Raw genomic sequence first — 22,626 nt, forward strand, 5'->3', positions numbered from 1 at the left:
ACCAAGTAAAATCCTCCTTTATTTTATTAAAAGTCTGTTTTTTAGAATTTTGAAAAATGGAGCAAAAAGTAGATTTGACTTCTTTAAAAAAAAAAAGTCAATCTGGCCCTCCAAATCCCAGAACATGTCTTGTAGCCTTCCCTTTCCCAAGCTCATGTCATGGCTTCCTGTTCTAATTAATTTTTATTCTCAGCATAACAAGTATCTACATAAAACTGCAAACACATCAGGTACCAGGACAAACAGCTTGTCAGAGCAGAGATTCCTAAAAACAGCATCCAAGAATTAAAAAAACACAAATAATGTCAGTGTTTCCTAATGTTGGAAACATGAAAGCTTGAAACATTTGGCAAATATGAAAAGAACTCAGTAAGATGACTTGCAGGTGAACAAACACACATGCATAACAGAGTATAACCACTAATGTAATATATAGTATGAAAAAACAGTATGATACCTCTTCATCTTTTATAGATACAGTACAGAAACTCTCTTTAATCCCCTGCAAATCATTATGACTCTCTTCCATCTTCATTCCATTTTGGAAAGTCAAACGTTCTCTTTAAAAGATCATAAAAGAAAGTAAGTGACTTCTCTGTATTACTTAATGTCTAAAACTGAAACTCTTTGCAATAGTTTTGATAGCCATATACATGGCAAATGTATTTCTAAATCCATGCCTTTTCTAAGAAGGCAATTCCAAGTGATACTGTACTGATCTGTGTAATCAACCAAAGAAAATTTTTAAGAAATAGTTCATTATATGCAGAGTAGAATTGCTTAATATTGGGGCTTGCCTTAAACAGTTACATCAAAAAACCATCATATTATAATTCTTCAGCCTCCCAGCACAAAAGTCCCCTCATGTAAAAGCCCTTTCTGCAAAAGCTGCACATCTAATTTCTTCCAACGTGCAATTTTTTACTAGACAGAAAATCTCTGTAATCTATTTGCCTTATTTATCTTTTGCCACCTTTTGTTCCTATTTTCAGGAAAGATTCAGCATGAAAGAAGGCAGAGTGTGCTTATTACTAGTTAAAGTGAAAACTAAAAGTATGTTCCTGATTTAACTGAAAAACTTTAAAACACTTGGAAGTAAAACTCAGGAATGAAGCTAATACTTGCATTGTAAAGCACAGACGCGTGCAGCACAGGGATGAAGATTTGTCAGGCAGAAAGAAAACGCTTCATCAGGCGTTTGTGCCAATTACAGGCACTAAATTTTTAGTGACTTGTTAGGAGAGTAACTTCTTTATCCGTCCCCCACACAACTATCTTCCAAAGGAATATTTTAGATCGCAGAGCACAAACTGTTCTATGTCCAGCCTTGGGCTGCTCATTAATTTTAACTCAAGCTGAAGTCTGTAATTGCAATTTCAGTAATTGCATCTCCCTGTGTGCTGCACTAGGAGATCTGGACTCCCACCTTGGACAGGTCCATGGTTTTGCTAGTCAACCACAGGTCAGGAGGTCAGAGCCATTTCTGTAAAGCTTTACATTAGCATTTTTTTTTCCAATTACTGGTATTTCTGAAAGTCATTTATAGAATTTGGATCATAGTCTCTTCATGATCCAATATCCACCTCTTTCACTGTATATTTACAGCATTCATACAGTCTTACATCCAAGATTCACTGCAAGACTGGGCTCATCTTTGAAAAAACAGGCAAACAACCCCACTCCTTCTTGTTCTACTATGGGTACAGTTGGTTTGGTTAGAACCTGTTTTACCTTGCCTGTCAGTCATGCAACCCTTCCAAGTGCAAAGGAAGCAATACAAATAGTCCAGACATGAAGTAAATCAGCACAAATGTTTAGTCAGACTTTATGAATGCATATACACGATGAGTATATTAACAAAATACTAAACCCATTTTTGATACAGCATAGCGGTTTAAATGTACTGGTTTGTTAAAATTCATGACATAGGTATCATTCAATTAAATTCAATCAACCTAGCAATACAAAACTGAGCAAAACCATAAGAATAAATAATATTTGAACTTGAAGAAATACAATTCAACAGGGAAAAAGCATGGATTTACTGGCAGCACATCTGAGAGGAGAGAAAAAAGGAACATGGAAGCATGTGTAAAATTCTAGCCCTACCAAATTTAGTGATACTTTCATGGTAGGGAATCAATCAGTTTGAGGAAGGACTAAGTCCCTTAAAGATGCACATTTTTTCAGTACTCCAAAACTAATATCCTGATTGCATTTCACATCTATAGAATGTAAGAATGACAATTTCATTAATCCAGTTCTCTTAATGCATATAAATTTCACCCTCCTCATTTTATCCTAAGATGAAAAGATGAAGTCTTTATGTGTTGCAAACGTAAACTAGTTACAAAGGTAAAATACAACAAACACAAAAATGCTAATGGCATTATACACAGACTATGTTTTATGTTTAATATTATACAGAAATTTGTAGGTACCTGAAAATATTCTCTGCTGTTAAAAACTGTCCTTCAGAATCCAAAAGGGGATCTTTCACTAAAAAAAACTGTAGTCTGCTCAGAAGTATGGATAAATTTGGCAATTTTTTACGAAAACTTTCAAGATTGTCAATAAAAACAAACTCCTCTTCCAAACATAAATCTGACAAAATAGAAGAAAAAACATTATAAAACAAGATAAAAATACTAAGAATTATCAGAATAAAGAGAATTGTTGAGCAACTGTCGGAATACATGTCAGCAAAACAATAAGCTTTTTACTTTAAACTTAAATCTTAAAACATTTAAAATGCAACAATGTCTAGACTTCTATGGCCCACATGGTAACCTCTAGTTTTCTTTAGCTTTTTCTTTTGTCTTATATAACACCTGTTAAAAACAAGAGGTACTTTTTTTTCCTTGTTTGCACTTTCAAGTATGATAAAGGAACTTTTGAAGTAGGTTCTGGCCAAGAAACTTAGCTCATTGCAATTTTAAATGATGCACTCACTCCTCTCAATCTAACTAGAGTTCCCTAACTACAAAGAAAAAACAATTACAAAAAAGGTTGCAAATTACTGTGATTTCAAGAAAGATGATATTGTATCAACACAGGCTGGGGAATGAACGAATCAAGAGCAGCCCTGTGAGCAGGACTGGGGGGTGCTGGTGGGTGAGAGGCTGGACATGACCCAGCCATGGGCACTCACAGCCCAGAGAGCCATCTCTCTTGAGCTATTAAAACAAGCCCTGCTTCTCCAGGGAATAAATCTGTCTTTAGTGGTTATACCTTATGCAACTGCAAAGTTTTTGAACACTCAAATGATTTCATCAATGTTTCTGGAACATGTGCAAAAAACTACAAAAGTTAACAAGATTACTCAACCAAAACTCAGAAAGCAGCAAATTGAACATTTTACCTTGTTGTGGTTCTTTAAATTCAGTGGCATAATAAATCTTCAAATATTTGTCTTGGGTGGAGTCTTCCTTAAAACCATTCTTCATAAGTAAAAAAGATTCTTCTGTGTCAGTCTGAGAGCAAGGATTTGAACTTGGAATAACTTCTATTAAATCATTACTAGTCTGAAACTCTACAGAGGAGATAGGTTTCCTAAAAAACACAAAGAAAATGCCTGATGCTAAAGTTGTAGCAAAATCAATGCTGTAACTTCCCTGACTCCTCAGTGAATCAACAGCACTTAGATGCTCTAAGAACTTTGATAATCATCATATTTACTGAAGAAGATTGGAATTTAGGGTTCTCTCTATTCACTGGATCCATGGTCAAACTACATGTTCAATTTTTCTGCAAGAAAAGTCCTTTAAGTTTACACCCAGCATAAAATCGCACCAAAAAAAAAAAAAAAAAATCAAACCTATTGATGTCATAAGGTTTGTGATAAAAATTTGCTGCTGGGTTAAATGTACACTTTTGTTTCAAAAACCATGCAGAGATAGCAAGTAACAGCAATAGGAAAAAGACAGGGTAAATGAAGAAACAAAACCACTTCTATTTCCTGCAACTTTTCATACTAACCTCAGTACTACTGTTATTTATTAAGAAAGCCTCCCTACTGTTTGCCAAATAAGTAGGAAAATCATTTGACTACAGAAAGGAAAAAAAAAAACCAACATGATTTTCCTGAGCTAAGCATGCATTTGGACAAAACAGTTACAATAGTTTATTAAAATATGTGTTAATGCTCTGCTACCTATATAAATTGACTGCAACAATATAGTAACTCTGACAAGTGCTGACATTTCGGAAGCACCCAAATCAGCTCATCTACAATTATTGTACTTACTAATCTTATTTCAGATAACTGATTTCTCAATTTTGCATCCTATTGATTTATTCATATTTTTAATAATACTTAGCATTACATCATCTTGCTATTTGCTAGTCATCTATAGGTAAGGCTCATAAAAACAATCAGTGTAGAAGTACACGTCTGACATTCAGTACAGGACTTCATGTGCAAACAGCAATAGTGGGGAATCTGTGCTACCCATCTTAAAAAAAATCAACTATTTTACAACATTTTGACCGTAGTTCAGAAATTATTTTAAAGCTCACAAGTAATAACTATGCGGTACTGATAATAACTAATATCCAAAGTTTCACATGGCATAAGTGTCTGAAAATCCACAAACCTTAAAGCATTGCCCAAGTTAGAACTTCACTGACATCACTCCGTGTCGCTACAGTTTTATAGATAGAACAAACCTAACTGAGTTGCTTATTTTGAGACTACACAGACCACCTCTTCCAAAATCAAAGCCCTAGTAAGGCTTTTCTAGAAAATGGCAAATATTTTAATGCAGACTATTCTAAGTATGGAAAAATATTTTCAAGTCACATAGCTATGCTTGTACAGTTATATAAGATAACTGTCTTAGAGAGGAGAGGGGAAACAGCTTATTTTCATGTTTATGCAGTTTTCAGAGACTTTATCCAATGTCATAAATAGATTACACAACCATTAAAAATATATAAAGAACCAGTGAACTCCATAAAAAGACAATGCTACTTTTAGTGAAAAAACCTATCTTTAAGTTATCTGATAGAGTGTACAGCTCCAGCACACTAGCTACTATCAGGAAACATCTTCATATTCTGTTTTCATCATTAATGCATAAATCACAAAATATTTGAGTGATATCAAAGAAATCATAAATGTTTTTAACTTAAAGTTACTGACTTTTCCAGGAAATCCTCCACAGGTAAGCTTCTCTTCCACTGATCCAATACTGAAATAGCCATCATGTTCTGTGTTGAACCAACTAAGATGAAAAGGAGAAAAAAATTAATGCAGAAAATATTAAAATTAATTTTTATATATTCATTAAATCATTGCAGAAGTTAATCAAACTTTACACATGATGTATAGAAGAAAAAACACCTTTAGTTTCCATTAGCAAAGGTAATACAAATGCACAAGAAAGATGCAAACACTTTTATGCATGTATTTCCCTTTGTCATTCGAAGACCTCATTTTTTGCCACATCTCATAACCTCAGCATCATCTTCCAAACCTCTCCCAGCTAATCAGATTTGGTATTATACTTATCTCTGATCATTGCTTTTCTTCCATAATCATTTCTCTGGAAAGAAATCTATCCAGAGAACTCTACAAACTAATCAAATATCATCTCATTTATGATGCCTCATATAAAATAATATACTCAAATAAATATCCATTGCCCATTTGCCTCAATTTGGACAATGAAGATGTTCTACCTTCAAAAGCTATAAGAAAGGGCATAGTGCTATGTCTGGAATATTTTTTATCAGATTTATCTTATTATGGATAAACCCAAGTTTTTTTTTAATCTACAGTAAATCTACAGTAAACTTAAGGATTATATTACATACTTCTAGTCCATGGCTTCCTATACTTATCATCAGCAAAGAGTCCATTGAGATGATACTTTTCATCTTGATGCAAACAGGGAGGAAAGCAAAGTGATAATTTCCAGATGGAAAACTTCTGCCTTGCCATGCTCTGAATAAAAAAAAGGCATGTGATAAAATCATGAGAGAGATAGCTCCATTCTTTTTTGTGTACTGCCTCTTCAAACATTCCCACTGCTTTCAAGGGTTTTATTCTTCTTAAGAGAAGATACTAACATCTACCTGATCTGCTATTTAACTTTTAATCTACACGTCTGAGTATGCAGAATTGAACTAACTATACACTTAGCTAAACTTTAACTAAGTTTTGAATGTGCAATTACACATGCCTATCTTAACACTTGGAATGGTCTCCTGAATGGACATATGGATAAGCTGACCAGAAACAATTTAGCATCATTCCTACTACTGCTGTTTCAAGTGCTTTTAATATTCTAAGGCCTCATGTCTTTCATGTGTCATTATGAGCTAATGAAAGCCCTTTTAAAGCCTTTCATTTTCTCTAAAACCAGGGACAGTAATCAATTGAATTCTGGAATGAAATACTTTATGTGGCAAGTTTAGTAACTTTTCACTGAATCCAAGTTCAATAAACTACCTTACAGTTCTTTTGTCACAGAAACCCATGCCTAGTACTTATGCAATAGAGCACAGAACCAAAGAATAACCAGTGAGTTCAGGAAGCAAAGAAAAATTATACTTACACATTTGTGTTTAATGAGTTTATAGAAAGAAGAAGAAAGAAGTTGTTCTTTAAAAGTCTGCGGAGTTAAAGGCATATTGGAAAAGAGAACTAGCTATAGTCATGTGGAACAAAATAGTGAATGAAACCAGAAACTTTTCTCTAGCTGTAAACCCATTGCCTCACTTCAGCTGTGTTGCTTCAGCTCAAAGAACTGCCTGACCATTCCAACATATGCTGTCTAGCCAAATATTGCCTGTACTGCTAGAAATCTCAGGTGACAGACTACAAATATTTGAAATATTTCACTGATTTGGAACTGCAACCAGACTAACCATGCTATTGGTGTACTTTTCAAACCTTCCTATAAGAAAAGAGAAAACCTAGGGGCGAAGAAGTCCCAAAACCACAAACCAAAATAAACCAACATCGACAAACAAACAAACACATGGGAAGCAATGAAAACAAATACTGCCACTGCATGAATACAAACCCTTTTTCAATTTCTATTTAATCCTTTGTGGGATAGTTACAATTCTGTAAATGCTAGTTAATTTTAATTAAAAATCCAAAAACTCCTGCCATCATAGCATCTTTTCCTTAAAAGGCTCTTGTGAAAAAACAGATCTGATCCAATGGAGTTCTTCTTGCCTAAGCCAAAGCATGGCATTTCCTCACTGATCTCTTTCACAAATTCTGAATACAGAAGACAGAATCAGACAACTATGGGCAGCTGGAGCAATGTCTTCTACATGTTACTGGCCATGTATCAGTTTAGGTAATCTGTACTGAAGTTACTGCTGAAACAACTGCATTTATCATAAAATAAAGGGCAGCTAGTAAATTTCCTAATAGAGATAACAGGAACAGGAAATGCTACGGATAACCCTTCTCTTCATTAAAAGAAGCTGTCGGAATTTGCACATAAAAGTTGTCAAAGGACACATAGGATAAAGAAGAATGCTACTGCTACTGTAGAAGCTGTTGAACAAGCAAGTATATACAATAATAAAACAGAGATCTGAAAGAAATTTGAAACACCACTGTGTAGTTTTACTGAGGCTAACTTTAGCTTAATAGCTAAAATTGTTTTCTGTCACTGGTATCTGTGAAGTGGAAGAAATACATCCTAGAGCTATTATCACAAGTAATAGCCTTAAACCAGGAAAATGGTGCATTTTACAAAATATTTTAAATGAAACAGTTCAAACGGTAAAGTTTAAGCTAGATTAGTTCACTTTATAAAGTCTGATAAAACACAATTTTTCTTGACATTCTCAAATACATAAAAGTATTTTTCAAGGCCATTATTAATAGCTGTAGCATTCAATCAGTATATGTTTAACCCTGTTTATCAAGAAAATATAAAGGTCTCTGCACATTTTTCTTCCAACTGAAAGATATTATCCCAGTTCCATTCAGTTTGCATGTATTGTTTTCTTATAACACTAGAAAAACTTGCACTACCAAGATGACTTTGCAATCACACCTACAACACTCAGGAGCATGAAGTACGTAACTCTTGTGTCTAGGATGACTGAAAGTATCTTTCTTCAAAGATACTTATAAAGAGAAGCTGGAAAAACTACACCTGGAATTGATATAAGTGCATAACAAGTATATTAGGAGCAGGATTCTGCATCCACTTGAGTGAGCTATATGCAAGAAGCAGTTTAATATAAGGTCATTGAATTCCAGTGTTTCCTAAAACCTGGAAGCTTTAGTCAAGGGCAATTGATAGAGGAAAAATCAACATAGCTTTTTCTAGAGGGCAACAACTAGGCACAAGAGTGGAACCAGTCCCAGCACAGCATCTTCCTTGCACAGTCAGATCTGTATACCTTTAAATGTGTGATCACATCCTTGTGGCAGCACCACAGAGCGAGATTTACTCTGCTCCAGAGCAGCCGTTCAGCAGGTCCCTCAGCATTTCTCTTATAAAAGTTTTCAGCTGTCCTGATGTCAGAACCATCCTCCTCAAAACTCGGGCAAGAAAAGCCATGCAATTCTCTTTTGCATAAAGCCCATGACATGTTTTGCTAACACACCTATTTTTGAGGAACATGGAAACAACTGGTGATCAAGCTGAATGGAACTACACTGAGAAGATATCCACACAAACACTGCATGACAGACTGCATACTGCAGGAATTACAACAGAAAAAGAAGTTCTGGTTGCTACAATCTAAGAAAACAGCAGGGACAGACACAGGCACTATACGGAACAGCTGCTGTTCCCTAAAGAAAGGGATGTGGGCGATGTTTCATAATACGGATCGCAGTTCGACCACAAGCGCTACAGCCAGACCACTTCCCAGCTAAGTGCTAGGAGCGCCTCTGAGTGTCCTTCTGCTCCCACTGAACTCCTGAAAGCCTCGTGTCTTGCTACATTGTTCTGCCCACACACCACAAATGCCCCGCTCTGGCAAAACACCCCTCTGCTCCTCGGCAAGAGAAGTCTCGTATTTGGTCTGTGGCCTTTCTTTGAAAATATAAGTAAGTGAAAACCAGTTATGACTGGGTACTTTGGGGATTAGAGGTTGTAAAATAGTCATCGTTTGTGTAAGGAAAAAAAAAAATCTTCTTTCCATGAATTTAATCTAAAACATCACAAGAACTTTTCCCTACAATCATTAAGGAATACAGCATTATTTATCACTATTCTAATACACACCAAAGTAGCTAAAAAGTTGGATTATTTCTCCAGAAAGTAATTAATTTAACAGTGTATTCTCCAAAGAAAGCTCTGAGCAGAAAACTTCTATGTGCATAATAAGTAAATCATTATAAGTAAATGCAACAGACACTAAAAATAACTGATGTTTTACAGTCTGTGCAAAACTGTACCTAAATTCTCTTATTAAAAAAGCCTGTAATCACTTCACTATGCTATCCCACAAAGTGCAGCACAAAAACCTCTCTTAATGCGAATTTGAAAAAAAGTATTCTTGTTTTCTTTTTTAATGCGCACTCAATCTTTTAGCACAATCTTTTCTCAATTTCACTGAATTTGCTATATTTTGTTCAGACTATTAAGAGAAGCAATAAAACCATACCTCATATAAATAGTCTGTTGAGTGATACTTCAAAGCTGCAAACATCTTGTTTTGCGATGTTCTCAGCATTTCAGTTGTCTGGAAGACATACAGAATATGGATCAGTTAAAAACTTTTCATATCACCTCAAATTGTTGAAAGAGGAGGTCGAATTTCAGGTTCAACATGAATAGCTTCATAATGTCTAGCACATGCACAATGTAGCAGAAGGCTACACAAAGCATTCATTAATCTTCCTCTGGAAGGATGTAACAGACCAACTACAGACCATGAACATTTGACTTCTTTCTGAAAGAACTGGGGTTATTTTTATTTTTTTAGCTATGCTTCTTCGTGTTTATTTCTCAGAAAACCTCTAGAACCATTAAGAGAATGTAGGCAATACAAATTATCTCCCTTAAGTAATAACTCTTAAATTAACTGATTCAGTGATTTTAATGGATTATAAATTTGTTTTTAAAGGCACTAATTCTCACTGCCCCATGTATTTGTGAGGGGGCTTTCCCCCTTCTTCCAGTTTCACAAGAAAAAAGGAGATATTGTATAAGCTAGTTGAGAGCACCAGGTCTCTAAGTGAGTTGATGCTTCTGAGGGGAACCAGGAGAAAGGCAAAAGCTATACAAGGCTAGAGACACAGTGTGAATGCAAAATAGGATATATTGTAGCTGGCATCCACACAAGGTAATACAGTACTTTTTCTTAATTGAAAATAGGTGGAAGAGTCAAACTCAGATAATTACATAAAAAAGTGCATGATGTAATTTAATTTTAATAAAATGAACTGTAGGGCCATAAAGAAAACCTGTGACAGAAGGCAATTTTCCTGTATGTATCAGTAAGTATCATGACATGAGGCTAAAAAACTGCCTACCTTACAAATTTGGAAATACCAGTTACAGATATGAATGTAATAGAATTTGAACCAATTCTATGGTGGAGGAAAAGGTGACTTAGGGGGTAGTTGGTTACTTGAATGGAGTCTGGACAGAGAAAAGGAGTGCAGGAGAAGTAAAATGGTAGGTTCAGGCAAAGAAACAAAAAAGGCAAAAAGATATACAAAATCATATTGAGAACAAAGTAGAAGGGAACCTTCTATGGGAAGGAGTGTGGATAGCTTGAAGCAGTGGGCCAAAATCACAAGATCGTAGAGAAAATCCTTTGGACAGCCTGCTGGGTGCTCCATCAGATCTGCATCCAACAGACTTGGTGTGGGAGAATGGAGCAAGCAGGGATGGATCCACACCTTAAGCGCTGGAGGGCAGTGGACAGTACTGCACCTTAGCATAACTGATGTGTATCACTGACTAAACCTTCTTTATAGCAATATAACCATGGGATAATTCAAGTATTAGCTATAGAATTGTAACTACTACTCCCAGTGATAAAATCTGAGTGAATACACCAGAAGTAGTGAACTGCTCAATACTCACTCCAGGTATCACTAGTTCCTTAAGGGTGTGTCAATCAGTAAGAAAAAAAAAAAAACCACTGCATCCAGGTACGTTCCAAATTTCCAATTTAAAACTGAAAAAGTGGGACCTAGAAATACCAGTCTGTGAGCCTACAAGGAAGTCTTCAAACTTTTAAAACCAAAAATAACGAGTATGACCCTGCTTCATTCTCCAAGGACTCGAGGGAAGGAACACCACGTTCCGTAAACGAAATATTCTGGATGAGGAACTTCTGCCTGCATCAAATGTTTTTAAATCTACCAACAGGAACGAAGCGCAGTGACCCACCTCAGCCCCTCACGCCGCCACGACAGCCCTTTCCTCAGCGCCGCGGCGCCTTCGCCCCGCCCTCTCGGGACAGGGAACCCAGCCCTCTGATTGGCGGTCTCCCCTAGTGTTCCCCTCTGATTGGCTGTCTTCCCGAGCGTTCCCCTCTGATTGGCTCTCTCGCCGTGCTTGTCCCCTCTGAGTGGGGGCCGCTGCTCCCGCCTCCCGCCCTTCCCTCAGGAGCGGAGCGTCCCTAATGGCTGCACGGACAAAGGGGAATCCTCAGGAGTTGGCCGATAGGAAAGCTTACGTGTTTTTCGAAGCTGAAAATATTTTTAAAGCAGTAAATGCATAAGTAAAAGCAGTTAAATAACTTCTTCTGTTCCGCGGGTAGCAGCTTGCATGGGAGAAGAAGTTAAAAGGACTGGACCGAGTTAATTTTTAAAGGGATCATATCGGAACTGCTGATCTGCTGCCTGTTACCTGGGGAAGAGAAATATAACGAGGCCACGACTTACTACGCAGAAATACTCACTCTTCTATGTTCGGAAAACCAGTGGAATGTCAGTGACAGTCAGCTTACAGCTTAAGGGAAAAAAGAGCGGATTTGTTTGTTTTTTTTTTTTTTCTTTTTTTTTTTTCTTTTAATAGTTGCCTAGGTTGCTCTCTGAAACCTCAAGCTGCTGCCTGTTGAACGGTGTTTCTCAGAAGGCAGTTTAGTGTCAGATTTCTGCAGTGTCCAGACTCTTGACTAGTCCCTGGAATGACAAAGATTTCAGGAGTAGCTGTGCAAAGGCCCCATCTCCCCTCCACTGCCTCACACCACCCTAGCTCGTAAATAGGCCCAACACTTCTGCTCACTGAAATGACACCTTGCTGTTGTTGGTGACACTGGCCATTTATTGTCCGTCCACGCCTTCTCCTTTTGCCATGGATGTGGATACCCACAGAGGGCCCATCCGAAGTGCAAAACACCTTGGCAATGCTGCAGCAGGTGCCTTGAGCTGCTTGGTATAATAGTTTGGGGAGTCTGGAAAAATGCATCTCCTCTAAGAACTCATTGCAGGTTCAGTTCCACATGAGGGTTGGTTTCTCTGTGGAAAACAAAATTTATGCTTTTCACTCTAGTTCCAGGAATTCCATCAGTGTTTATAGATTCCAGTGAGTGAAAAAGTTAAATAAAAAGCATATGGCAGATGGTTTCTTTACTGCTATTGGGGGTAACTGGGGTTTTTAAATTTTTTTTTAAGCCTGAGGATGGCAGTCACAGGCATCTTGCTAGTGTTTCCTAGTTAGATATTCATATGGAAAATGCAAATGCTGGTAATTGATAGTTTTCTTGGTATTTATATATTTATAATATATTTTTATTCTGTTCTCTGAGAATGAGGAGATGAATTGTTAGGCCAAGTAGGCACAATACAGAACCCACTAACTTCCAATTGAAATATTTCATTCAGAAATCCATCCTCTCTAGTTGGAATATAGAGAAATGCATGTTTTACCCATGTTAAGATGACCCCACCCCATCCCCAGGAGAAAGAGAAGCTGTTGGCAGAGGTTCAGGCCCCTGGCACAGATGCCCCAGGCTGAACAGGAAAGGTGAGGGGGTATTTGCCTGGTGCAGAAGCTGGTGCAGTGCCACTGCACGGCCTGCAGCCTTCCTGGTGTTCACACTCCTCCCTGCATGCTTCCTGCAGGGCTCACTCCCCTTCCTGGGAAAAGCACTGCGAGATATTGGCTGCTGAGGCAGGGGACAGGGACTCTTGCTGCCCTGTGCCAGGGCATGTTGGTGCATCCCCTTATTTCCCTTCAGGGTCCGGATAAGTGTTCATGACTTGAGGAGGGGTGTGAAGCCCCAGCTATGCTCATGGCCTCCAGCCATGCTACATGAGCCCAGATATGGAGCAGCCCTGCCTAAAAGGCTGATGCAGCCTGGGGATGTGCTCCACGTGTGGCAGCCCGTAGGGACACAGGGATGCTCTCAGGGAGGGGAGGCACTGGAGAGACCACCACCTGCTTCTCACCCTGTGTGAGCGGTCCGTCCACAGCCCCTCCTCTGCCTGCCCAGCTCTACCTGTGCCTTGGGGTCTTTTCCTCAGGAGCAGCCCCTACTGCAGACCAAGCTTGCTGAACTCTGTTCTTGGGGGACAGACTCAAGGAGACCATGAGTGTCTGAGAGACAATGTGCATCCTACCACCGGAGCAGGGCAAGGAGACTCAGCCGGACGAGAAATGGACACTGCCACAACCAGGCAAGAGTTGCACCTGCTGTCAAAGGCTTTAATTTCCCTTCAGTTGTCTAGAAGCAATCTCAGAGCATCTGAATAAGCATCTGCCAGTAAGTAATGCCATAACAATTCAAGTGAAAACAAAGAACAAACAGATTTTTTTAAACTTGTGAATTAGTGTAATGATGAAAGCAATAAAATCTTATACTAACTTTCATTTCAGAAAAAATGTAGCTGGAAAATATAATTAGTAAGTGTAAGTCTAAAAATGGTGATGAGAGAAGAATAAAAAACTTGATGACAGAGGGCACATAGCTAATTTCTAACTAGTGTGCGTGAAAAATGAAGACATTTGCCATATTAATTCCTCATTTGTAGAAAAATGTACGCCCATGTGTTGCAAATCTAGCAGTGGTTTTGGAAGAGGTTTTGTGAAAGGCTGCTGTGGACATAATTAAGTTCCACTAGGGGCTATCATTGTAACACATCTAGGAGAACAGTTTTCTCTTGCAAGAGCAAAGTGTAGGCAGAAAAATCCCACAGGGACTGAAAAAGAAGGGCTTCAGATCTCCAGGTATCTCCTTTCAAGAGGTCTTTGTATTAGCCCAAAGTCTGTCAGAAGGGAAAAACTCATGAGGGAAATTGGCTTTAGTGATAGCCCCTGAAATAAAAGTACAATGCTTTCATGAAATTTTGATGTATTTTCTTTGCTGCTTTATTTGCTTTCTTTTTGAGAGAAAATAAAAACTTTATGACAACTGAATGATTGTGCTGACACAGAAGTTTTGTGAACTTGTTTAACAGTTCCCAAATACTGCAAATTATCATTCCATCTTCCTCGAAAAACCATGTATCTATGGTATGTGGTCATTGGCATATAACACTAAAGATTTTGTTTTTCCAAATCCTGTTTGTTGAGGAGGAAGTACTTAGGTAATATTTTTGCCTTTTTTTCTTTCCTTTTTTTTGGTATGAAGATTACTTCTGTCACATGTATCTCACTAAGCCCTGAAAGAAGTTCAAGTAAATAAGTAATACCATTGTATTATTAAGAATGCTTTTTGAAATACATTTGCAAACCTTGTCTTATACTAACCAGAGTAGGCATCAGAGTGAGTGACGCTAGAAGGTGACTCCAGCCCATGTGCATGGTAGAGGAAACTCATTTAAAAGTGACCTTATAAAGATGTGCTGGCCACTGACAACCCTGGAGACACATAAAAACTTAACATGAGTGAAATGTTTTTATTCTGTGATACCTGTAAGATGAAAGTTTTGTTATTGTTCATTTAAAAAATTGGTCTAAGACATTTTGCAGTGGGATAATGTAGTATAATACTTTGCCACAGGTATGGTCGCTGTAGAAATGTGGTGAAAGCATAAAGCACTGCCTCAGAGAAAGTACAAGGCAAAATAGGTATATTTGTTTCAGTGTTTCTCAGTCAAGTGACTTACCTGTCTGAGACAACTGCAGCAATATTTCCAAAAATTCCTGGGACAGTTAGTTATGGTGACTTGAGTCTAAATCTGAACAGTCCTTTCTGTTCTGCACAGGTAGGAAGCTTATGAAATTCTGGACTTTTCAGTGGCCATGTGTGTTTTTAATCACCAGGGAGAGACATGCATTGTTTAATTCAAGGAGTTTATTGTCAGGGTCCCTGTACAGTCAATATAGGTGCTCTGTATTTCAGTGCATGGAGGAGTGCTGTGTGTTTCATTGCTCAGGCTGGGAAAGGGCTTAGCTTCCAAGCCTGTCTCTAAACTCAGATACATGCAAAGTGTGAAGTTGGATGGATTACTCCCAGCAGTCCTGGGTTGCATATCTGGCCTAGAAACACCATTCTGCAAGGAGCGTGTGCCATTAAAAAGAGCTCAACATCCTTGTCTTCCTTACTGTGTTGTCATGCTGCCATTCCTGTCTCTGCTGTCTTAAACTTTTGCCAGGTTATGGCAAAATATATTCTGCCTAATGGAAATATATAATGCAAATATATAATGCTGAAGGGCAGCACCTCACATAGAGACACACATCTGAAATGCTGTCCTCCATTAAATGCTGCAGCTCTCAGACCAGATCAGTAGACTACCTGCACTTAATGCTTAATTACACAAGCCTTCACGGCATCTGGATCATTGCTGGGAAACTCTGTATGTTTAACGTTTCCTCTACAGGCTCAATAGTAGCTTGCTCCACTGTGATGTGTCAGCGGAGGATTCATGTTGCAGGACTCTGTGAAACCTGCACCATACGGTCACAGAATGGTTTGGGTTGGAAGAGACCTCAAAAGGTCCTCTAGTCCAGCCTTCCTGCCATGGGCATATCTGTCTTCTACTAGACTAGGTTGCTCAAAGCCCTATCCAGCCTGGCCTTAAACACTTCTAGGCCTTATCCAAAATGACCTTAAACACTTACTGGGATGGGACATCCACACCTTCTGAGAAACCGCTCGTCTTTCACCCAAGCTGCCAGTAGAGGAAAGGTGAGGGGTTGAAAAGAGAAAGGAGGCAACATGCTGACAGCAGAGTGGCTGAAGAGGTCGAGGATACACTCCTCTACTATGTGTTTTAGGAAGGTCTCACTGCAACATACAGCCAAGGCAACAGGAGGAAAGCAGGGATTGTATTTTAAGGTTTTAGAACGTTTGTGAATTATCATAAGAGTACAATGCTGTGAAATACAGAGGTCCAGATTCAGGGAAGGTACCTCTGCAATGTCCTTAGTGATATAACAAATCAAACAGGAATTATCTGAAACCAGATATTGTGTTTAGGTGGAGGAAACCAAACAGAAAACTGCAGAAGGAGCAAAGATAAACACAAAATTTGCATGTGTTATTGGGTGGTTCTCTTTCCTGAAGACAGTTTTCCAAGTCTCAGTGTGGTTATTACACCAACTAAGCCTCTCAGGCATTGTTTCATGCATATTTTCTGCACTTGCTAAATATTTGCAGTGGTTGTTAGTTTCTGTGAGCTCATTTGATGATGGAGCTGAGGCATTTACATTTGTTTTTCTCCTGTGTATCCAGAACTGTGAAAATTTAGGTATTAATGAAATTCTTAATAAAAAGGGCAACAGTCAGCTATTCATAGTACCGACATGGGGTTGGTGATAAGCTGCAGCTTTTTTATTCTCTTGACTTCAGTAAGTATTTGTAAATAGCTTGAATAGTTCTGTCCAGGACAGGTCTGTGGCTGACCAAAACTGCCCTAACATCTTGAGCAGTCATCTTGAACAAAGTGTCTTGGGATTTGGACATGGAGAAGCTAAGTGCTTCAGCATTACAGTATTTATTTATTAAAGTCACAGTATTTATTGCTGTTGTCACTGGTTTTTTAATGAACAGCAAATTAACAAATTTTGAATAATACAGTTGAAATTTTAATTTGTTAAGCCAAATAATTGTGATGTATTTGTAGACTGAGGTAGTTGATAGAGTGCTAAAGCAAATCCGTGAGGCTCAGCTTATCAAGTGTTCCATTCAAATGTAAAAGTTTAATAAAAACCTGTTTGCTTGAGTGACATATGCATTTTTACTTAGGAGACTTACATATGGGTTAAAATATGGAGATCTCTTCTACTGAACATTTTTGCACATGAGTAACTGTAGTAAATACACAGAAATATTATTTGTGTCTCCAGATGTCTTGACTTTGGCTAATGTTTAGCAGTTTTTTACAGTAGCACTTCAGTTAAACCTGGCAAAATACATTAATCAGGATATAAAACTGTAACAGAAACAAAGAGATGCTGAAAGTGGTAGGAAGTGTTACATCCCAACATCCCATGAGTTTTCATAAGTCTCCTGAACAGGGAGAATGCATTGTTGTAGCCTGTTCTAAATGACTTTATTGGCTTTGATATGCACTAAATCACTGAGAAAAGAATAATTTTTTCATGTAGGAATTGCAGGAAGATATTTCTGGTGTTGCAGTGAAAAGCACAGGTGTGCCTAGAAACTATCTGAACGTTTTGGCTATTGTAACTATGATGGAGCAGTTTTCCTGGATAAATGGGGTTTTCAGAGATTTTTGAGAGTTTCTCCAGATGCTTTCTTATACAGTCAGACTCAACATCTTCTGAGCTGAAATGAAGCCAAGTTGTTGACATTCCGCATACTAAGTTTGACAGGTCCTAGTATCTTCCAGCTCTGAAAGCCAGTTAACTATCAGATTAATGACAGGACTCTAGTTCAGATACCATCTCAGGAGTTTCTACTGCTTACAAATGGGACTTACTAATGGGAGGGCAGGGGAGCAAGTCTGAGCACTGAATAATTCTATCTCTGCTGCTGGAAGGATGACCTGCTCTTTCTGTCAAGCACTTCAGGCAATAATGAGAAAAAAGAACAAAATTAAATTGGTCTTTCTCTCTGTCAAAGGAATCAGCAGCCCGCTGTGATTGTTAAAATGGAGGGCCTTGAATAAATACTTGTAGCAGGAGAGTATAAGGAAGTAAGAACCTGCAATGACAAATTCTTTGTATATGAGGTAAGTGTCCCAGTCTGTACTACAATGGGCAGTGAGCAGGGACTGACATCATGATCTCACAAGGACTAACAGCTGGTTGTGAATTCTTTTTATATAAGCTTAACTGTTCACTGAACACTTCCAGACTGTTAAGGTGTTGACAGATTCTTGGACATTAAAATCCAAAACAAATGCAGTTTTTTTGCAAGGCTGTGATGTAATACATCAGATAACGCACTAATGGATATTTGGAACGCACTCAGGAGCTGTGATGTCTGGCATAGGGTAGGGCCTCTGAAAAATAGACTTTAAAATATATGTTTTTTAAGAGCTAGAATAAGTACAGCTCTGCAATTAAATATTTCAAGGCTTTGTAACAGCAGTGGTAGTTCCAAGGAGAGTTCAGTTTTTCTAACTAGACAGAATCTTTGACAAAATGATCAAGCTCAGAATTTATCTCAGTTCAGGAGACGTCAAGATGTCTGTGCTTGGGACTATGCTGATAATATTCTGGCTGCAATTTTTAAACTATCCTTCAAACAGCTCATGGGGGTTAAAGGCAGCATTATGGTCAGAAAACTTCAAGTGGACCAATAATGACAGACTTATTTCTTTCCCCTTCACCTTTCACCAGTCATTAGGTGTTGCCAGACCAACATGTATTATCTATTTATTCTGTCAGCAGATGCAATGAGTATTGGTGGCTGTTGGAGGAGACATGAGACCAGACTGAATGTAAAGGCGTTTGATATAGGAAGCTACATTTAACATTTCAAAACATCTATGAGTTGCTGGGCATTTTTACTTGGTTTCTCCAGACTTTTGTCATCTGTTTGGCTTCATCTTCCACATCTGATAGACCACAGAGGGAGGCTTGTTTTGAACTGACATTAAAAAGCCATAAAAGTTTAGCTACTGAAAAACCATCACCCACTGTTTACTGAAGTGTTGTATTGCTGACATTTTAAGCATTGTTGAGTAAAATATTTTCCAAATTGTGGCATTTAGTAAATATTTGTAAGCACCAATGCTTTCTGTTTATGTGGATGTGTAAAACCTAGTGACAAGGGTTTGGTACTTTTTAAGGGGAAAATAAAAGAAATTATCACATAGAAAATAGACTCTATAGGTACTTCATAGCAGGGATAGATTGTTTTAAAGAAAAGGTCCTAAAATGTATGTTACGGATGGTAACATACATTTTATTAAGATTTTATTAACAGACAGTGTCTAATATACTCTGGGGACTGGCAATTTTGAGGATGTTAGTTGCCCAAGAAACAGAGGTAAAACTAAAAGTATGCAATGTGCTTTGCCTTATCAAAGTGTCGTCTTCTCACTTCTGATGCCAATTCTTATTCTTATCCAAGCCTGACTTTGAGTAATGTATTACAACAGAAAATGCTTTCAGAATCATGGATCAAAATGTCATAATTATTGCAAAATGTTTTAAAGTCACGTTTCAGCTTACGAATGTATTTGAACAAAATATTTGGTGTAGTGAGAGGGTAATTAATGTTCTGTTCTGGAGTTCTTTCTTATGTTTGCTGCAGTACAGCAGGTCAGATTTTTTTATACCACAGAAACTAATCAAAATGCTGTTGCCTGGTTTCCTGCTGAAACACTGCATTTAATGTTAACAGCTAGAGTCATGGAAAAGAGGAAGATGTAACTGGTGCAAATTCTTAGGTTGTTGATGTAGCTGGAACAGCTTATATGCATAAACTGTCAGAACAGGATATAATTACTTTGTTCTTAGGGAAAAGGTGGAAGAAACACAGCTTTGGAAGCTGTAGCAGTAGCAAAGAGTTCACATATGGCAATAGCTGTCTGAAAGAGTTTGTCATGTGTCCCTAATACCACTGGACTGTGCTTACAGTGACAAGCAGCAGCAACGAGCATCATTTGCTTCTGTTTCACAAGAGTATTGCGTCCCTGTTATGTATGTCATCTGAACTTTTGTGCTGGGAGTGCCCTCAGTCTGAGATGAATTTGTACATAGATATGTTTTAAGTGCCTTCATGTGTCCTCTTATTTACTCTCCTTCAGTTCTGTGTCAGTAGCAGTATCTAAGCCCATTTCTTCTACTCAGCTGGAGACACTTGTACTGTTATTTGAGTGGAAGGGTCATTTTTGTGTTGACAGAAAGTCAGCAGGAGAGAGCAACTTTAGTTAGTAGGCTTCATCTCCAGTTCCTGCAATACTCCTAACTCCTGTTTTAGGCCTATTTGGTCTACGATAACTCACACTACTGTGCACTTTTTGTTTGGGAAGTTCAATCCAAGTTCATAAAGGAAGATGCTTAAAAAATCAAACACCCTTTCCTTAAACTCAAGACCAGAAAAGTAGCAAGACTTGTCCCTCACAGCATGCCATGTAATCCCATTCTGACATCCACTTCCTCATGCTCATCTATTCCATTCATCATGTATACAGTTTCCTTGCAATGCCACACAGTGATGTTAAATTATAAAATTAGTAAGTTATTTGAATGAGAAAGCTTCTTGCACTGCATGATTTGTAATGCACAGGTATAAGAATGATACAGTCACGTAAGAAGTGTTTGCATAACACTGGTGATGTTACACTTCCAGAGCCTAATTGCATGTTCCATCAGTATTGCAGGGAGGACAGGAGCATAGTTACAAGACTCTGACATATTGTCTTCTGCAATGTTGTTATGTCATGTCATGATTTTGGTGCCTCACTCACTGTCAGAAGTTTCAAAACTGTCAGAATTCCCATGCAACTAATATGACATTGGTTAGTAACTAATATGACATTGGTTATAGCTTTTGCACGGCACTGGAAAATTAGGGAATGTTTTCATAATGTGTGTTGTGTGTACTTAGAGGAAGTCCAGCTGAAGTTTCAGTCCCTCCAGCTCTCCCTACCTGAGCAGGGTGACAAGAGCAAAGAATTACTATTGGAGAGAACTCTTGAACAGCAAAAATATAAAACTGAAATTTTTGTTCAGAGATGCAAACTTAACAATGCTTAATTTGTATTTTTGTAAATTGAACAGAAAAAAGCAAGCTAAAAGTCCATATAGAGATATTTCTGGTGTGTTTATTGCCCTTATGAGTTTATCTAACATGAAGTAAACAAGAAAGAATGGTCTTTGGTACTTCAAATGACAGAAAAAATGTTAAAGCTTTAGGCTGTTTTCAATAAACTGCACCCCATGCCTCTGTCCTGTTTTTTATGTATTATTTCAAAACTGTGTTGTTCTTTTCAGGAATGAGACTCTCAGCTGTAAAAGTTAACATACCTTGATTATTCATTAACAACAGACTCAGCCAAGAAAATTTCTTTGTTAGTATGTGCCATGAACTGGAATTGATGGGCAACACCACAGTTTCAAATGGTTTTGTTTGGTTTTGGGATTTTTTTTTGTTGTTTTGGTTTGGTTTGTGGTTTTTTGGGTTTTTGGGTCTTTTTGTTTGTTTTGGGTTTTTTTTTTGTTGTTATTTTTGTGGGTTTTTAAAAAATTGAACTTCATTTTCACTATAATAATAATTTATCTAACTTTTACTTGAAAGAAAACTTCTTGATCTTTTTTATTCTTAAAGCTGTCCTATAAGATAGCAGGTAGTGAAGGGAGCTAAAAGGTTCCTTCTGTTCTTTTGTAGTGGATTGTTACACTCAGGAAGCACCTGTAATGTAAAATGTCTTTTGGGAAGTTCAGCACTTTACTAAAAGCTACAAGAGCAAGATTGAACAACAAAGTAATCCCATTTATAATTTCTTTTGGCAGGCATCCAGAGGCAAAGAAGCAATTCATAGCTCAAAGATGACACAGAGCACAGGAACACAGGGGGAACATAGAGTCTTTGTTTCTGCTGGGAAAAAAATCAAAGCAGCAAAGACTTTCTTCTTCTTTTGATGGTCATTTTCTGAGGGTAGCTATGTCCCTACCTGCAGCTGATGCTGGAGACACTGAAATACAAGAAAGCAAAGATAAATTTCACTCTTCGAAATAAGTCAGCTACTCCATTCCCTGATCTTCATGTCATCCGTCATTGTGCTTTGTGCAATCTTATATTGATCAAGCAATTTCCTTTTTTTTTTTTGCTAACATGAACATTCTTGCTGTGGCTGGTACTTGTTCTGGTAGTTGGAAGATACGAGTGTAAACCAGGGCACTATTATGCTGCCCTGGGAATGTAGATTTCATGGGTGAGTGAGCTTTGGTTTCAGATGTGCTTATAAGCAAATCAGGTTTTGATTTACTCAGGATCAGTATTATATACTGAAGTATTTACTCAGTAGGATCTTTTTGGAAGAGAGAAAATATTTTAATATTACAAAACTCCTTGTGTCGATGACTCAGCTCCCAGTGATTCATACTCTACACTCATATTTCATTTAGTTTTCACATCCTGAAGATCTGGGTCTTGGATGACACTTTTACATGGCTGGAAGATTTATCACAATGCAGGACAAAGATAAGCCCATTTGTTTTTTGCCTTAGCCTGCCAAAATCCACTCCCTCCTGCTCAATACTTAGCTATGTGAAACTTGGTGATAAGAAGCTCCACCCCTGATTTTGTGGCTAGTTCTGCGTAATTCTTTTATTGTCATAGTGAATAGATAAATGAAAGAATCCATCCCAA

At 37.9% G+C, this 22,626-nt stretch overlaps 1 protein-coding gene across 1 annotated transcript in view; it reads right to left on the reverse strand.

The window, feature by feature from the left end:
* Positions 1-9,639, reverse strand: part of SHOC1 (shortage in chiasmata 1) — a 44,008-nt gene extending 34,369 nt beyond the window's left edge. Inside the window, exons 1-6 of the mRNA XM_063179900.1 lie at positions 9,595-9,639; positions 5,818-5,947; positions 5,144-5,225; positions 3,362-3,552; positions 2,442-2,604; positions 458-560 (exon numbers count right to left, since the gene is read on the reverse strand). Coding sequence (XP_063035970.1) covers positions 458-560; positions 2,442-2,604; positions 3,362-3,552; positions 5,144-5,225; positions 5,818-5,947; positions 9,595-9,639 — 714 coding nt within the window. The remainder of the gene's footprint in view (positions 1-457; positions 561-2,441; positions 2,605-3,361; positions 3,553-5,143; positions 5,226-5,817; positions 5,948-9,594) is intronic.
* Between the last annotated feature and the right edge of the window lie 12,987 nt (positions 9,640-22,626).

Source organism: Melospiza melodia, chromosome Z (genome assembly GCF_035770615.1).
Source record: "Melospiza melodia melodia isolate bMelMel2 chromosome Z, bMelMel2.pri, whole genome shotgun sequence".
In the NCBI taxonomy this organism is placed as follows: Eukaryota; Metazoa; Chordata; class Aves; order Passeriformes; family Passerellidae; genus Melospiza; species Melospiza melodia.